Here is a 13,330-nt window from a genome sequence, read left to right on the forward strand (position 1 = left end):
ACAGTTGTGCAAGCTACATTATTATTGTTAAATATTTGAATAAAAGTAAAATCAGAGCTGTGCAGAGATATCTACCTTTGATTTAGAAATGTATAAAGTGTGCTGCACTAATGTGGCACTGACTAACAAAACTAAAAAGAGTGTGAGTTACCGCGTGTGGGTGGTGAAGCATGGAAGCAGTTTGTAACAGCAGCAGACGTCTCAGAGATTTGGCCCAAATGCAGCCGTTTAACATAAATTACCAGCAAAAGACTGATTCACCAAAATCACAAGAATCATATTCTTACTACTTAGGCTTAGTACTACTTAGCCTTGGTACAGTCTAGATCTCTGTGTGTCTGAGACATTAGTGTGTTTTCCGTTGCTCATCTAAGCATCCAAAACCTAAATTGCCTGCGCGATGCCACCTCCAATTACTTCTTTCTATTACTATTTTTTAAAACCAGTGTTTGACATGTAGCTGTTTAGACATTAATATTATGATTAGAATATAATAATCAGGAAGGTTCTGGGTCTTTTTAAAACAAAAATTCCTTTTGTTTTAAAATATTACGAGAATAACATTTGATCTGTCTGACCATTATCACGCCTGTTTTTTTTTTTTTTCAGGCCTCCAGTCCCAAGCTGACGACTCACTGTTCAGATATCCAAGAAGTGCGTCGTTGTAGCCAATTGGAGATGCCTGACCACTCAAACACATTTGTTTTAAAGGTACGTAGAGCGACATTCCAGGGGAATATCACTGAACTATTTGCTGTTGAAAAAGCCTAACCTTGTAGTTTCTGCCCACTAAGTTGTTTACGTGTAGTGTTTAGATTTTCATCCCTGAATCCAACATGAAGAGGAAACGAGACAATCATTGTGTCAAGTCATTTCAAAACACAGCTCACCAGACAGCTTTAATTTAGGTCTGGTTAGTGAAACTAAAAGGATACTCCACCCAACCTTGTCTCATGAGTATCAAAACATTTCAGACCTCATTTCTTCTGCCTGTACATATGCTCAGTACATAATTATTTCTTAACCATAATATGGCAAAATGCACAGTTTTAATGTAACAAGATGTCGCGATCCTCTTTGAAGCTTTGCCACAATCTGCATCTCAGGCCGTGTTTATTCATTTCCATGAGACCAACCCAAAGTGCTAACATGGGGGCCCCACCCAATCAGTGGAGTCTGACGAAGACCCACAAAGAATGAAATTGTAAATGGTCTGCACTTATGTAGCTCTTTTCTACCTTATTGGTGCCCAAAGAACTTTACACTGGTGTTCACTGGGGTTCAGTGTCCACCTCTTCTTCTCCAAGGCTGATTTCATTCTAGATTTTGCTACACTGTTAGCTATTCAACTACTGGCCCTTATGGTAGCACTCCCCTTGGGAGACCTGGACGTCCACCTGGACAAACCTCAAGCTGCTGCCATCCTTAAACTTCTGAAGAGGTTTCACTGTAGACTGGTCCCGGCTACCCCAACCAAGTGGACCTCATTCTCGTCCAGAATTGTACCACGGACTACATCTCAGTCATTTATCGGATCAATTATTGCTTCATCTGTCTTTTTCCCTAGACCTTCACATACTCCTACCCCACTCGTAAATTTCCACCGTAACTTCAAGTGTTTCAATACTGAGCTGTTTTTTCCCTGGCATCTGCAACCCTAAACCCACCGCAGATCCTCTCCTCCCTCAATAAAGACACACGCACTTGCAACTACTGCAATACACTTTCAACCAGTCTGGTTGAGTCAGTCTAGTCTCTGCCCCCTGTCTCCCAGACCAACTCTCTGGCTCACTGACCGAATCTATGATCAACACATTATGCTCAGGAGTCCTGAGAGGAAGTGGCTCGTGCTGAATATTTGTCTGCTTGTGTGTTTTTCTCACTGTGTTGCCATGACAAGAACTGAATACTACCAGGACAAACTTAGCAATGCCACCGACACCAGGAAGCTGTTCTCCACTTTCAAATCTCTCCTCTGCCACCTCCACCTTCCCTATCCACCTCTCTCACTGCCCCCAGCATGCATGAAACACCTCCGGATGATCCAAAGTGCAGTGGCACGTCTCATTTTTAATCACACGGCTCCTCAGATCTCTACACTGGCTTCCTGTAGCTGCCCACATCTGGTTCAAAGCTCTGTCTCTTGTCTACAGAGTGGTCATCTCAACAGCATCTGCCTACCTAAACGCCCTCATCCAAGTCTAAAATCCCTCCAGTCCAGTGAACTCTGCCAATGAACGCCGTCCGGTGGTCCCAGCACCACTCAAAAGATCCCAAGCAAAACTCTTCAGCTCAGTGGTCCCACAATGATGGAATGAGCTACCAAACACTGCACGCTCAACAGACTCACTCCCACTATTAAAAAGGTTTTTAAAAGTTGAAAAACTAACTCTTCTGCAATTAGGACACTATCTCTGTCTGTTCTGTTACACTTGCATCTCATGAAACAAATACTTTTTCTTATATCACTTTGCTTTAAATGCTTTTCGCCTTGATTTTTTTTTTCTTGAATGTTACATCACTTGTATCATCTGTTTCTTCAAGTAATCCCACACTGATTCCATGATCTGGAAATCAGGCCTATGTAGAGGCCAGAGCATTTGTTGCAGGACTTCATGTCGCGGAAGATGTTAGTTCACCAGATGTTTGGACTCATTGTCATGTCCTCCTGATGACATTACACAATGGCTGTGAATGTAAAATGCCCTTTGCTTTTGCACAGTACTCTACATGCAAGGTTACATTTCTAGTGTATTATTTATTATTATTAATAATATGATTGACTCATGATTGTCATGACAAAATGGTAAATGATTGCAGCAGGGACTAAAATCCTGGGTCATGGTATCATAAGCAGCAATGCAGTGTTTTGGCAACTGGTAAACCCTCAGAATTACAGAACATAGTAAATGGTTTTCCATATCTCACTGGTTCCTAAAAGCATTAATGCTGGGTATTTCTGCTCAAAATGCCCATAATGGACAGCAGGGAACTGCAAAATGTTTACACTCTATTTTGAATTATTCATTTTTTTTCTGGTTTTCTAATCTACATCTGTCCAGGCTGATTTTTTTTTTCTTCTATTTATCAGATGCAGGAAAGCAAAGAAACGTTTTACATCCACGAGTTAATGTTTACTCTCTTCTATCTCCTTTTGTCAATACAACAAAAGCAGTACGCAGCAGTTCAGCGTCTGTAAAAAGTGGGTGGTGTATTTGAATTCCTCTTTGTCTCTGCAGGTTAATCGATGTAGTCTGATATTCGAGACAGAAAATGACCAACAGGTCAGCTCCTGGACTACAGAGCTAAAAGAGTGCATCAGCAACAGGTGAGAAACACGACAGCAGACACTTGATATCCCCTGAACATCAACATTGGATTACAGTTTGTTTATGCACGCAGGTTTCATTTTCAAACTAAGTCAGAATTTGTTGTTTTTTTGCTACTGCAAACTTAACTCTAGAATGAAAAGTGACCCAGTTTATTATTACATATGTATAAAACTAACAGATCAATTAGGATCTTAGCCGCAGAGGTGCAAAAGTTACTTCTGATACTTGCTTGAGTAGGGTTTTAAGTGCAGCCTGATCAAGCCCTCCGCCCCTCCCACACTCACACTGTGTGCAACAGCAACCTGTGTTGTCCTCATCCATCTCTCCTTACACAGCTTTTTCCTCTAGAGATTCTGAGTGGAAATATTTAAGACTTGGACTTTTTTAGCATTTGTGGGCATACTGGATGTTTACTTTTGCTGAGCTATGTGTTTGCAAATGCAAGTGAGAATATTTCGTAGTACATGTGTATATGTGGACAAACATTTGCTTTTGTGTGTGTGTGTGTGTGTGCCGATGCTTGTTTGTGTGTTCCTGGACTTAGGATTTTTTGCTGTGAGCCTCTGCACATTGGAGAAGGTTTTGGAGCCTTGTTATTTTTGGAATCTGTCTGGAAATAATCATTTGTCAAACTGATCAGTTAACTCAATATTTACACTCAACCTTTGAGATGTAACACGTGTGGTGTGGGGAGTCTGCTAGGGTTTGATAGTTCTGCAATGAATGTAGTTTTAACATTAAACTGAACTTTTATTTGTATATTTTAAGTTAAACTTATTAAAGTTAGAGAGTTGAGGAGTCATGGCAACCTAGTGATTAAGATGCTGACTGTAGAAAGCGTGTTTACAACATCACTGACTGGAGAACATTGTTTGAACTTTGCATGTCATTTCTTCTTTCTCATCCCTCATTTCCTGTCACACTACTGTCCACGGTCGGATAAAGACAAAAAGATATTAGACTTCTTTTTTATTAGAAAGAAAAAGTTTGTACGGAAGTGATGACAGCACTTGCTTTATCCAGTCGTTTTGGTAGGTCAGAAATAAGCTTTTCTTTAACTTAAAATAAACTTAAAATATCTGCAAAAAAAAAGTAGTAATGAGAGACACTTGAATTGAGAAATGCTTCAGTAACTTTTTCATTCTTAGCTGTTTGTTAGAAAAAGCTGCAGTTTGTACTCTGCTAAGTTTAGAATGTTTACACAACACCCAGTGTGCTAAAATACACCTGGAATACACAGTACAATAGTAAAAATTAGACTAACACTTCTGTTTTCTGTCTTTGTTTCAGTGTGACAAACAGTTTCACTCTGTGTGTGTCACTCTGTGAAAGGAAGTGTGGGGGAGGTCTGAGACTCAGGAGAATCTCAGGACCTTTTCATTTCTGCAGATGTCTGGAATGCTGTTACACACACACACACACACACACAAACACACACACACACTAATGGCAGCACAAGCACTTGATGAATGTCTGCAGAAGTTTTAAAATGTTTAGATAAAAATGATGTAGCAGACAAGCAAAGTCATTCATTAGTCATGAATTCATGAGTGAACATGTGTGACCTCACTTCAATGAATGAGTGTTGGCTGTACTGCTGTGCTGTGTGTGTGTGTGTGTGTGTGTGTGCATTTTAAGGCCAATACTAGCATCAACACTTGAAGGTTTTTAAAACTGGTGATATTAAAGCTTATTGGCCTATAGTAAAATCAAAAGCTCTCATTCATACAAATTTTTTTAAATTAATTGAGCATGTATGTAGTGAAAGCAATGACATCAGCATTTCTCGTCTCCGTCCCTTAAGTACTAACGTGCTGTATGTCCTAAAATGCGTCAGGACGCTTAAAAGACGTGCCAGGTGCCTTTGCTTATTGATTCGAACGGAACCAGTCCAGTGAAACAGGGACTGCGAAAGCATGTTGCTTAGGCCAAAAACCAAAAAAGGAAACACCTGAGCTCCCCGGGTTATGTGGCAAATCAGCTAAACCAGGTTCCTCATATAGCAAAGCATTGGCCAATCACATCCATTGAAGCACATATAGTGCATTTATTCTGTTTACCCTCATTGGGAATATACATTATGAAAAAAGATAAAATGGTTATCGCCAAGATTATGCTTCACACTTCATACTGAGACATCAGTATCACAAACAGACGCACATGAGATTGTATTTCATGTCTTACCCATTACTTTAACAAAACACTTGCACCTCCAATATACCAAAACTGACTGCATTCAAGAGTCTATTGCAATTTTCTCAAACAGCAGTCCCTTAATCCTGACCCTGCGCGACCACCTGTGATGCTTTTTTTTGTTTTGTTTTTTTTATCCATCACACAACTACATTTCACGTACGGCAAGTGAGACACAGTTGCCAATAATACATTTTATGATCCACGAACTCCACTTGTATTGTGCGTGCTGGTTCACTGCCATGACTGGCTAGGAAAGTTCAATGGAAAAGAGTAATTGTTGCTGTAACACCTGTGCTTTACCTGCTGTAACAAGTCTGCTGTTATCACTGTGCAGTGACTCTCCTCAATTACAAAAACCCACAAAAGAGGGATCAGGGAGGCAGTGCGACTGAATAAAAATGATGTTACAATGTCACAATGTCAGGCTTTTAACTGTTGCAACATGTGTAAGGGCAAAACTGAGCCCTTGACTCGAATCACTGAAGCTACGCTGACAGGCGAATGTAGAGTCAAATGTAAAATAAACCTTCACGAAGACAAAAGAACGCGCACACACACACCTCAAGACTTGCCTCCCTGTTATTCAGCTTTCTTCTCTAACCATGTGTGTATGTACATTTAGCCAAGTGCCGCTGTACAAATTTGCGACGTTTTTTTTACTCGAGTATCTCATTTTTATGAGATTTCTGCCCACAAAGCAAATTTTTTATGGTGTTTTGTTAAGTATCTTAACAGTGTAGATAAGTAGAACCAAAAACTGGTCAATTTATTATTAATCATTACTATTATTATTCATTTAAAATTTTGCATGCAAAAGTAAAAAAATATTATAGGCAGTAATCTGGCATTTTTACAGTGTGGTACTAGTCTTTTCTCCAGTAAACAACTTTCACCACTGCTATTTGTTCTATACTTTATTGCTCGGCTTCACTCTGTGCGAGTGCAACATGCAGCATCAATAAATTGTCTACACAATTTTTAGACACTGGTGTAATTACAGTTGCTGAATGAGGACCTCTACTCTGCATTTTACAGCAGCTTACACAGCAGACACTGATAGAGCTGAAGTTCTCTTCACCAGACGGTGGAACCCAAACGGAAATGAGTGACTCAAAATGACGTGAAATAATTGTGAAATTGACACATTTTTTTTCTTCCTCAGAAAGAGATGTGACTGTGAGAAAGACGTACATGTTGTTGTTGATGACACAGTTTGTTCCTGTCCTCCAGGTTGAGCAGCGTGGATCTGGAGCCTCACCCCTCCCCAGCTGACAGCTCTGTACCGGCCAATCACAGAGGGAGTGCAGAGTCAGCAAGTCAAAGTGAGTGGTGATGTGATGGAGCTTAGTTGTGTGTCCGGTTTACAGTACAACTAAGTGCACCAGACTGTCGTCATTTTGACGACTTGTGTCTGTCACCACCTTTTACAAGCAACAATAGCGAACGGTTTACTTTTTTATTTGTCATCTTTATGTTTATTCTATTTAAAGTTGTGCTGCTGTCCACCTGATGCACGTACATCCAATATGCCCTCTCCTTCAGCTGTGTTTTGGTTTCCACCAAATTCCCGAGGGAAATATCCGCTTCTTTAACTGCTAAATGCTCCACTGTGTTCAACAGTTAATCAGTGAAAACAGCTGCTTCCTGCTGCAGCTGAATGAAATGCTAATGAGTGCAGTGAGACTTAAAGGATCTTTAGTCATTTTCTAAATGAATCGTGTTTTTAACAATTCCCATACAGACACTAAAACCAACAATGACTTGCCTTTACTCACAGGTAATCACTGTCAGTTTGCAGTCTGTGTTGGCTTGTTTGTCAGAGCTTAAGGCCTTTGGCGTTGTCCAATATTGATTCAAAGCATTGCAGCCAGACATGGTGCTCCACTGCGTTGAGAAACTGTTAAGAAAAGTTGCCCCAAATGCTCACAATTGCTGAAAAATTTCACAGCAGTTAGCTTTTAACCAAAATCCACAGTGAAGTAGTGGGCAAGAAAACTAAACGGACTCTAAAACGCTGTATAGATTTGGGTGATGATTCATTGTGGGTTTGCACTTACATGTAATTACACATGACATTTGTCGCAGTCGTCTGATCCATTCTTATAAACAACATTGATTAGCCTAGTTTCATTAAAAAAAAAAAAACATTTTGTTTCTGGATTTGTTTCTCTAGGCCCCATCCCTTTTGCCCTGCAAGAGCAGGTTAACCAAAAAACAGATCACTTCTTGTTCTCCTATCCATGGTTCCATGGGCCCATCTCCCGTGTCAAGGCAGCCCATCTCGTTCAGAGCTCTGGACAGGGGGGCCATGGAGTGTTTCTGGTGCGACAGAGTGAGACTCGCAGGGGAGACTACGTCCTCACGTTTAACTACCAAGGAAAAGCAAAGGTGCGTCTCACAAAGTGTCATATAACTGGTTCCTTCACGCTGACAGTTCAGTCCACATCCTGAAGAAGTTCACCAAAACATTTGGTAATATTTCAGTGTTATTCGACTCGCAGTGTTCTTCTTTTCAACGAATTACGTCAAATTGGTTTTGTGTCTGGTTGTTTCTCAACAATGAGGGAAAACACTTAAATGGGGAAGTGTTGTGCAAACATGCTGCTGATGGGGAAGACCATTACCAGTGTGAATGCTGACCACCAGTGTTTGAGAAGACAATGGGGCACAGATTAGCTGTCAGTCTTTCCTTGATGTTCTCCCCTCCCTCATACCTGTCTCTGTCTCTCTGTCTCTGCAGCACCTGCGGCTCTCTCTAACAGAATGGGGTCAGTGCAGGGTGCAGCATCTGCGCTTCCCCTCTGTCATGGACATGCTCAGTCACTTCCGCCTCTTTCCCATCCCCCTGGAGTGTGGAGCCGCCGGTGCCGTCACACTGTCCAGCTTCGTAGTGGCAGGATCCAGCCCTCCGTCACAGGGTGAGACTCTTCCAATGGGCTCTGATTTCAGATGTTGATTTTTAAAATGTATGTATTTATTTATTTCAGTTGTCAACGTCATTACAACTCCTTTTTATTGCATACAGCAGCCTTCCATCCACCTATGTTATGTCACACGTCAGTTTGTGTGCAATAATGACTTTGTTGTGTCCTCCTCGTTTTCCTTCTGTGCATTTTTTTTCTTTAATTTAATTTAAGTTTGTGCTTCATTTGGATGGAAACCTGGCTGTTTTGTTTCTTGCAAAGCTGTGACTGTCCTACAATAAAGACCAGTTGCAAATGAAACGCAAGCAGTCAGCAGATCAGACGCGTCGTAAACTGACAGCTTAAGTAGATTATCTGAACTAGAGGCTCCCAACCTGGGGATGAGTAGAAACCCTCCACTGGGCGACGTGATAAATCTAAGGGGTTGGGATGATTAAATGAAAATGATTCAAAAATTTGAATTGATTTGAAAAAGTTATGAAGTGAAGACATTCAGTCAATTAATATCATTGTATTTGAGACTGAAAAGGAACAAAACTTCTTTTTCCTTTTCTTTTCCCCCTCCACAGGTCAGCTCCCAGGCGCCGTCCTGGTCCCCTTCTCTCTCCATCGGTGGAGCTCTGAGCCCAGCTTGGCTCACTGCAGCTTGGCTCGCAGCGCCAGTCAGCCCCCCTCCTCCGGCTCCAACACCAGCCCCACTTCCACTCCCAGCCCTGTTTCCCAGCCAGGGAGCCATCCGTTCCCTCGCACCAACCCTGCCCCTGACCCTCCTCCATCAGTCCCTGCTCCTTTGCGTCGCAGTGAATCGGTGGGGAGGAGGCCTCTGCTCCGCCACACCGGCCCCCACACTCCCATCATCCCTCAGCGGGATTCAGACTATGAGCTGGAACCTGAGCGTGGCCGCAAGCGGGCTATAGACAACCAGTACATGTTAGTCTGACCCGCTGAGACAATCACCTCCAACACCTCTGACAGACATGAGTTGCCTGTGAAGTCAGCATGCTCACACACAAACACACACAGACACACACTCTGTTACGCCAACAAAGCCTCACGTGATGTGATTATAGCAGACTTATGAACTTGAGCAAACAAGTCTTTGTCTGACGCATGCGTAGCACTGCGTTTGTCAAAACATACACACTCACTGTGGCTGAACTGTGTGTGTGTGTGTGTGTGTTTACCAGTGTCAGACCCTCACAGCCTCCACCCTGAGTGTCCACAGTGAATGTATTTTTTGGGAGTTTTATAGCAGTGTTGACCATGTTGTTGTCGACGTTGAGGTTCGGTGTGTGTGTGAGAAGGAGAGCCACAGGTGTAGTAGGCAAAGAATATTTTTGAAGATTTCTGTTTGTTAAGGTGCGCTTGATTTAACATATATTTGGCACTCAACCTGAATGGACGGGAAAGCATTGCCTGTAAAAGCAAATCAAGGGCTCCTTTTGAAATATTTAAGAGACATTTATTCTTCACACAAAGTTCCCAGTGTGAAGAAAAACACCTTTTTCTACAAACCCAAATAAAGAAGCACTCTATTTTAGAGTGATACTATACTCTATTAGATATTACTCCTGCATTATTATATATTTAAGTGCATATTGCTTTCATTGCACTTTGGAAACAATGTGTATTTTTTCTATACACAGATATTTTGTAGAAAAATAATTAAAAATAAATTAAAAAGAGGAAACCTTGCTTAAATTCATTTGGGTAGCTTTTCTTGGAAACTTATCAAGCACCGTTTCCAATCTTTCATACCTGTGTAGAAGAAATCACAGAACCAAAACAAATAATCCAACATCAGCGTTGATCAGCACAGTTGTTATGCAAAGCAGTGGGAACTCTGTTTGTGGTGTGTCTTCGTTTCTCCGTGTGTCCATTGTGGTGTCTGAGAGGAGTAAACGTGTACTACTCCAGCATGTTTTTCGCTGATCTCAGTCTGGTACAGTTTTGACATTTGCGTCCCATTTCTCACTGTTACAATCAAGTGTTGTCACATTTGAATTAATGCACTAAAGTCATTACACTCTGTGCATAAAATTAACTTTGTCTAAAAGAACAAATTTATGCCACAAAATAAGTATATGTATAGAAATAATACATATACACACACACACACACACATCAAAACAGATGTGGCAGAACATCGTGGTACCCTTCCTGAAAAAAAGAAGAACCAACTAATCTTTCTGAAATAACTTGAAACTGACAAGTTATAAGCAATAAAAAACTTTGCTCTTATTTCTGATTTAACAGAATATTTTAAAAAATAAAACAAATACCAAATGAGACAGCTGTGACTACAGTTTTTGTAATTTAAAATAGGCTAAATGACATGTATGAGGCTAATTACTGAAAATTATTCCTATCATAATTTATGATCTTTAACAAATCTGTCATTTTTCCTTGTTGCATACATTTTTTTCAGAAGAATTGTGGGTTTCTTCTTTTTTTTTACCGTAAGGGGTTTTGTCCAGTGAGAAAACAACGTACCTACAATAGCTTATCATGAACTAGAATGGCTTTACTCCAAAGATTGTGACAGAGGGAATCACTCGAATCAAAGACCAAAACTAAATGTTGCCTAACTAAGAATTGGAATCGGCCAAAACAAGTTTGTTCGGATTCTCAACAAAAATGAGGGTCAAAGCACTGAAAACACCAATCCAGGTTTAAAGTGTTTAAAAAAAAAAAAAAAAAAAACTTTGTCAAATCCGTTTTGTTGTGGTTTGATTATAGTTAAAACCCTTTAAGGGCTTCTAGGTGTACATGGTGAGCTGATGCAACTCCTGAACAAACGTGAAATCACACAGATACCTCTGTACATATTAACATTTATTTTCTTACACCGAACAGATCTCGATTCTCAGAGTAGCATCAGGTCACCAGTTCTACTTTTTTACACTCATAGCATTAATTATTTTAATATTTTCTGTACAGTATCACCACAGCGGGGGGAAAAAGGGGGGGCTGTGAAATATCTTTTTACACTATACATAATTTTTCTTAATAGAAAGTAACATGTTTTCATATTTCTATCAAGAGGTTTGTGAGGAAGGTTTGGTTTCACTTAGGAAAGCTTTGCAAGTGTCATTAGATGTTACACACCACTGATCAGACATTGGACATTACACTCGCCCCACTGTGCAATTTGGTCTTTCTCTCCCAGCTTCACATTTCTGTGCCTTTTTAAACTAAATGTTCCAACCATTTTTTTTTTCTGAGTTTATCATCATGCTTCTAAAGGTTTAAACCATATCAAATGTTTCCACTTAGGTGTGAATAATTCTGTTAAGAGCTAACGTGCTGCATTTATTGGAGATTTCTCTATGGGAAAAACCATCAAACAGCCTTTACCAAAGTAAGAACTTCCTCTGTTGTCCAGTTTGTCCCTGGTGTTTCATCTCCTTCACCACCAGGTCTGAATTTTCTCAAAAGCATTTGCAGACCTGATCTGGAACCTAAACGGATCCAAAACTTACTGTGAGCGGGTCTTGAGCCAGGAAAGTTAAGATGGCGATGCCAGATTTGTTTCAGTTTTCTCCATCTTGTGAACCTTGTCTCTCCGCTTTCCGTGAAAATCATTTAAAGCCTTATGGTATTTAGAGACAAGACGAAATCTTAGGTTCCCACAGATGAAATATCAAATCTTCTGCAATGTTTCAGTCACGCTCATTAGCAGCTGGATGCCACTGGGAAACCGTATGCTAGGACTTGTCTATTTGTCTTCCTAGCCTGCTTTAACACTAACTTTAGCATTTGATTTTAGATTTACCGTCAGTAAATTTACTTAATATCCTATGGTTAAGACCTGATTCAGTCTCCCTCTACGCTTTATCATGGTAAATTATTTTGGGGAGAAATACATTAATGCAACTTAGTTTCCTCATAAACATCGCCACAGTAAGTCTGCTGTCACACATTAAGTCAGCTTTGTCTACCAAAGGATCACTTGGTACAATGGTTGTGTAGTTTTCTTGTGTCATCGTGATCAAGACTGACATCTTCAAAGTGATTATAAGGGGAATAAAAACAAGGATGTTTTTGGCAAAAGTACGGTTGGTCTTCCTGCCATTACGCGTCCAAGCCCAAACAAATCCCTCATCACCTCTGTTTCATTTCTGCTAAAGGTAAGCAACGGTAACACGAACTTTTTTTTTTCTTTTTTAAAGGAATGACTGTGCCTTTGCCAGAAAGCTGGCGTTGCTTTTCCCCTTTTTACAAATCTTAGGGTGTACTGTGGTGCAGAACTTGTGTAGTGCAATATCTGAGATGCCCACTGCTTCACACCTTTTTTTTTTATTTTTTTTTTTTTGAAACAGTGCATGTGTTCTGAGATCTTATGTCATACTTCAGCTGATGAACAGGGGCAAACTGTGCATTTCGAGATAGTTTGTTTGCACCTGCTCATCGGCTGGAAAAGGTAATTTTACAAATGCTTTCAGAGAAAAGCATTTCAGTGTTCTGAGAAAAAGTTCTCAGAACACATGTTCAAAGCCAGGGATACCCAACATGTCTTTCTTTTGCTTTATAGCCTAGAATTGTTTCATGGGTTGTTCCAGTTTGTTCCCTGAATCGAGTTAATGCTAGAAAAGATTTGAATGTACCTCAGGTTCTCTTTAATCTTTAACATCCGTTCCAGCGATACTCACAGCTCCGAACTCCATGTTTATTTTAAAAATGTCCAGTTGATGAATGTAATGTGTTCTCAATACTGTTCATTGTTTTACTTAGCACTGTAAACATTCCGGATAAATCCAACATCTCCTCAACAGCTTATTTCAAAACAAACAAAAACACCTGCTTTTCAAATCTGTTTTTGCATCCCTTTCAGTTAAAAGCATTTAAATTATATTATATATCAACTGTATATTTGAC

General features: G+C 40.3%; 1 protein-coding gene across 8 annotated transcripts in view; it reads left to right on the forward strand.

Annotated features, from left to right (window-relative positions):
* The window catches only part of sh2b3 (SH2B adaptor protein 3), a 50,122-nt gene extending 36,792 nt beyond the window's left edge, over positions 1-13,330 (forward strand). For all 8 annotated transcript variants that reach the window (XM_067522208.1, XM_067522209.1, XM_067522207.1 and 5 more), the window contains 6 exons: positions 610-711; positions 3,240-3,328; positions 6,759-6,850; positions 7,702-7,916; positions 8,269-8,446; positions 9,022-13,330. In XM_067522208.1, the coding sequence (XP_067378309.1) occupies positions 610-711; positions 3,240-3,328; positions 6,759-6,850; positions 7,702-7,916; positions 8,269-8,446; positions 9,022-9,392 (1,047 nt within the window). In that variant the 3' untranslated portion in view covers positions 9,393-13,330. The remainder of the gene's footprint in view (positions 1-609; positions 712-3,239; positions 3,329-6,758; positions 6,851-7,701; positions 7,917-8,268; positions 8,447-9,021) is intronic.

The sequence above is a fragment of the Channa argus genome, chromosome 11 (assembly GCF_033026475.1).
Source record: "Channa argus isolate prfri chromosome 11, Channa argus male v1.0, whole genome shotgun sequence".
Taxonomy (NCBI): Eukaryota; Metazoa; Chordata; class Actinopteri; order Anabantiformes; family Channidae; genus Channa; species Channa argus.